The following is a 4,263-nucleotide window of genomic DNA, read 5'->3' as shown; positions in this document are numbered from 1 at the left end:
AACATACACATCATGCCCAGTATATAGGTGAGGACCCTCCGGAAGATCGTCCCTTTTGGTTCCAGGGGGGGGAAGGGGGGACAACTGAGTGAACAGGTGTGTAGGTTGGCCTGGCTAGCTCAGTCAGTAGAGCATGGGACTTTTAATCCCAGGGTCCTAGGTTTGAGCCCCATGTTGAGTGCCAAAAAAGTAATGTGATGGGTTTGCCCTTGGCTGGGGACCATAAGACAAAAATGTACTTTACTAAGTAAAGTTTCAACAAGGTGTATAAGACCATCTCGTTTGCAGTTACTGTAACTTGCCTGAAGTCCCCCCGACTGCTGAGGTAACTGACTCTGCTTGTCTTTCTCTTGTATATCCGGGGGGGTGGGGGGGGGGGGGCAGGACATTCCTTACTGTGCGGTTTGGTTTTTAGATCGAGGTGGCTCACTGGGGACATAGGACTATTCCAGAGTCCCCTGGTAGCTCCACACCCTTTACACCTTTCAGAGTTTTATTGGTAAGTCACTGTCTTTTAATTACAACATAGAGCTCTAGGATGGCATTTGAGTATTCTGTGGGAGAAAAGGGGTTACTTTTTCTTCTTGGTTTCCTCCTGCAAGTAGCAAATCAGAGCAAAGGTTTTTTAGGTCAGGGAACAGAGCAGTTGAACAGGTGAGGTGTAGCTCTCCTCCAGGGCTCATCCCTGACCTCCTTGCTCAGGCCAAACTTTCACTCAGAGGTCAAGTGACGTCAAGAGAAGTTTTTGCTGGGATGTAAGGAAGAGGCTCCATAGCAGTAAAACAAGTCTAAGGTAATAGCAAGATCATCCAAGTGATTAATTTTTAACAAGTGTTTAAAATACAATGAAAGGGATAATAGAGGTGTCTGAAAGTATGAGACCGTGAGCAAGGAGAAAGGTATTTTTCAAGTCCTCATTTAAACAAGTTTATAAAGCAAATTATGAAACCTCAACCATTGTGTTTCCTATATAGGTACATGGCCAAATGCCATTAGGTTTCACTGGAAATTACAGTAGCTGATTCTGATTGCCTGTTCTTTTTGTCACACACACACACACACACACCATCCACAAAGTGTATTTGTGCACATGCTAAACTCAGTAATTAATGGCACAACATTGATTCTTAAACAGAATGCCATGCCAGTTTTTAGAACTGCCCATTTTTCAGTATTTGTCTCAGAGAAATGATTTTCTAAGTGACACAAACAATATATGACTCCCAGTTATAATTAAATTATCACAAGGCTCACGAAGTCCATGCTTTTCATAACATTGAATTGGATTGATTTCCGAGACAAATTCCCTAGTGAGTATTTCTGCATGAATGTCATTAAATACAGATAAAGATGTTCCATTTCTTAATCTGCATTTTTTGCAAGGACAGAAAGAAAAAATGTCTCCCTTCACAATCCATAGGTAAGATTAGGGCTTAACAACTGTCTAGGCCTGTATTTCAGCAGTGCTGAAAGTAGTACTGTACAGATGAAGTTTATGTAATAGAACAAAAGCAAGCTTGGAATTGTTCTCAGCTAAAATATTGAGTTGTGGCCGTTTGAATTCAGATTGTTGAATTTAGATTTAGGTACTTCATTGTTGAACTTAATGGTGACAACTCAAATATTCTGTGAGCCCTCCAGTTTTTTTGGATGTCATTTCATCATTATTCATGTCAAGGCACCCCTTTAAAATTGCTGGTGTTATTTTCTGGATGAGTTACATTGGCTTTAAGAAATAGTCCCTGGAGAACGTATTGACATTGAAGAAAGACACAGGACCTGGATTTCTGACAACCCTCCAGCCAGTGGAGATATGCATCGTTGCATTGCCCTTGGAAATTATGTCCTTCCCATATTTATGTATTATGGGTAATACACACTTGTAGCGTGAAGGCAACGATTGCTGCAATGGTACTAAGATGAATACTGAGGTTTTCACTTCTGTATGGCTGGGAGGCTCTGAAGTATCTGCTCGCTGCTTAAACACTTGTGATTTTATTTTATAATAAGCCTTACACCAGGATCACTAAACATTTTGTTCATCACCCAAATAAGTTACATTCATTCTGAGCTTTCACGAAGTTTTAAAAAAGTTAAATTTCTCAAAAAATAATTTTCAAGTGAGCTGTAATAAACTCTGCATAACCAAGCCAGAATTCTTTCACATCAAGTAAATATTCCAGTTTTGCCTCCTGCTTTGACAGTACAGACCAATTACAAAAGACCCTCCAAATTTGCACTAATTAAATGGAGACTCACTGAAATTACTGAGACTTTCTGAATACCTTGAATAACAGTAACACTACAAAGCTTGAGTGCAACCACTGAGCTGAGCTGCAGGAAGTGACATTTTGCCCAAGGAGAATACTAGAGTATCTTAAATGACAACCTTCTTGCAAAGGGACAGATCACCACTGATGAGCACGCAGAACACAAGAGGCAGCAAAACTCACATTCACAACCTTAACCACAACTTTTAAGGGAACACAGCATTTATGCAGTCTTCTACGATTTCAAAAAGGTAGTGATAAACATCAGTCCTCCTAGCAATGTCAAGAGCTGTTTCATCCAAGTTGTTTTTCAGGTCTGGTTTCACATAGCGATTCATCAGCAAGAGTTCAAGGGTTTCTCGACTATTTTTGTTTCCTGCAGCAATATGCAATGGTGTCAGCAAACCATTTGTCTGCGCGTTGATGTCTGCGCCCTGCTGAAGTAAGAACGCGGCCACTCTTGTATTGTTCCACTTACAAGCGCTGTGCAGAGGTGTCCAGCCGTCCACTGTCTGTGCATGAACATCTGCCCCTTGGGCGACCAATTCGTGTGCAATGTCCAAGTGCCCGCTGTAGGCAGCTCGATGAAGAGGAGTGTACTGATCTTCATCACGAGCATTAACTGGAGCCAGCTTTTCGGAAAGGAGCCTCTTCACCGTACTCAGCTATTTAAGGAAAACAAGTAATTTAATAGAAGACTCCACGAACAAGATGTATGGGGTTCTGTCAGTCTTAAAAAGGCTTAATTGCAAAAAGAAATTTTAAAATAAAACCAGTTATTGTCACTTTGTTACTGGGGTGACGTTTTTCTGTGGGCTGTTTTTTTGTGGAGTAGCTTGTGGGTTTGTTGTTTTTTCTTTTGTTTAAAGAGATAAAACAAAAAAAAAATACAGCCGCAGTTCTCCCCACTTAGCTTTGAGCATTTAGTTAGGAATACCTTTGCCTTAGACCTTCTCCCCACCCACTGTGAAGACATAAGTACCTCCACAGAACTGTAGATGGAGCTTGTGTGTGTAAGAAAGGCAACTAATGCAAATAAATGTACACAAGGGTGTAATAAGTTACCTAACAGGAATCTCGCTTGTCTCTTCCTCACTGCCAAGAATAAAAACCTTCCCCCCCTTCCATAAAAGGATAGGAAAAGTCACCTGTTCTCTGCATATGTAGCTTTCGAGAAAAATTCAGATACACCCTCTCCACCCAAGTTAAAAGGCTTACTTGCCATGCAGAATGAGCATGGCAGGCTTTCAGTTTAAGAAAAGTGCTTTTATTTAACCTCAGAAATACAATCAACGCCTTTGTTCTGAAAGCTAATCGATCCAGAAATATATTAGTGTGTGTGGGCTACAAAGGGAGATGTTTTACATACTGTGGCTTGCAAACTGCATCAAAATTGTTCCGAGCGATAAAGGAAAGTGTAGGTAAGATTTTGTTTGTGGCTGAAACTGTAGATATCTGCTCAAAATAACATTTTTGTCAGTGATACATAAGAACAGAATAAATGCCTTACCCGATTGTTTTCAGCTGCCCAGAGCAGCAATTTCTCTGGATTTTTTTCCATTTTTTTTTCTTGCATTTGGTACCATTCCTCACTTCTTTCTTGTTCATCATCGTCATCATCATCAGATTGTCCTGACCAACAGCTCTGAGTTCCTACAGGAATCAGATGTCTGTGTGTCTCCAGCAATTCAAGTTGGTTAAAATTCTCCGTGAAGTCATCAAACTGGTCGCTATCATCATCTTCGTCGATTTGTTTGTCTTTACTCATTTTCAATTAGTATCTGTAGGTAGCAGATACACAACCAGATTTGTAACAACTTTTACTGCACTCATTGTCAACACAAACATCTGACGGTTGATGCAGAAATCAGCAACACCACGAACAACAAAACTCAAGAGCAAACTCATGTTCCTCCACTAAGGCAGGCTTTGCCAGCTCTGCCAGAGCCCGAGTCACTCACTCCGCAATAAAACCCCTGCGCTGCCCCCCGCA

General features: G+C 41.0%; 1 protein-coding gene across 1 annotated transcript; it reads right to left on the bottom strand.

Annotated features, from left to right (window-relative positions):
- Positions 1–1,992: 1,992 nt before the first annotated feature.
- ANKRD49 (ankyrin repeat domain 49) lies at positions 1,993–4,059 on the bottom strand. The gene is made up of 2 exons (XM_010085593.1): positions 3,781–4,059; positions 1,993–2,935 (listed from the first exon to the last, which is right to left on the bottom strand). The coding sequence occupies exons 1-2, from the start codon at positions 4,036–4,038 to the stop codon at positions 2,477–2,479; spliced, it is 717 nt and encodes a 238-aa protein (XP_010083895.1). The 5' UTR covers positions 4,039–4,059; the 3' UTR covers positions 1,993–2,476.
- Positions 4,060–4,263: the final 204 nt, after the last annotated feature.

This window comes from Pterocles gutturalis, unplaced genomic scaffold, assembly GCF_000699245.1.
Source record: "Pterocles gutturalis isolate BGI_N339 unplaced genomic scaffold, ASM69924v1 scaffold14070, whole genome shotgun sequence".
NCBI lineage: Eukaryota > Metazoa > Chordata > Aves > Pterocliformes > Pteroclidae > Pterocles > Pterocles gutturalis.
Note: the sequence above shows the minus strand (reverse complement) of the source record. Positions and strands in the feature narration are given on the sequence as shown.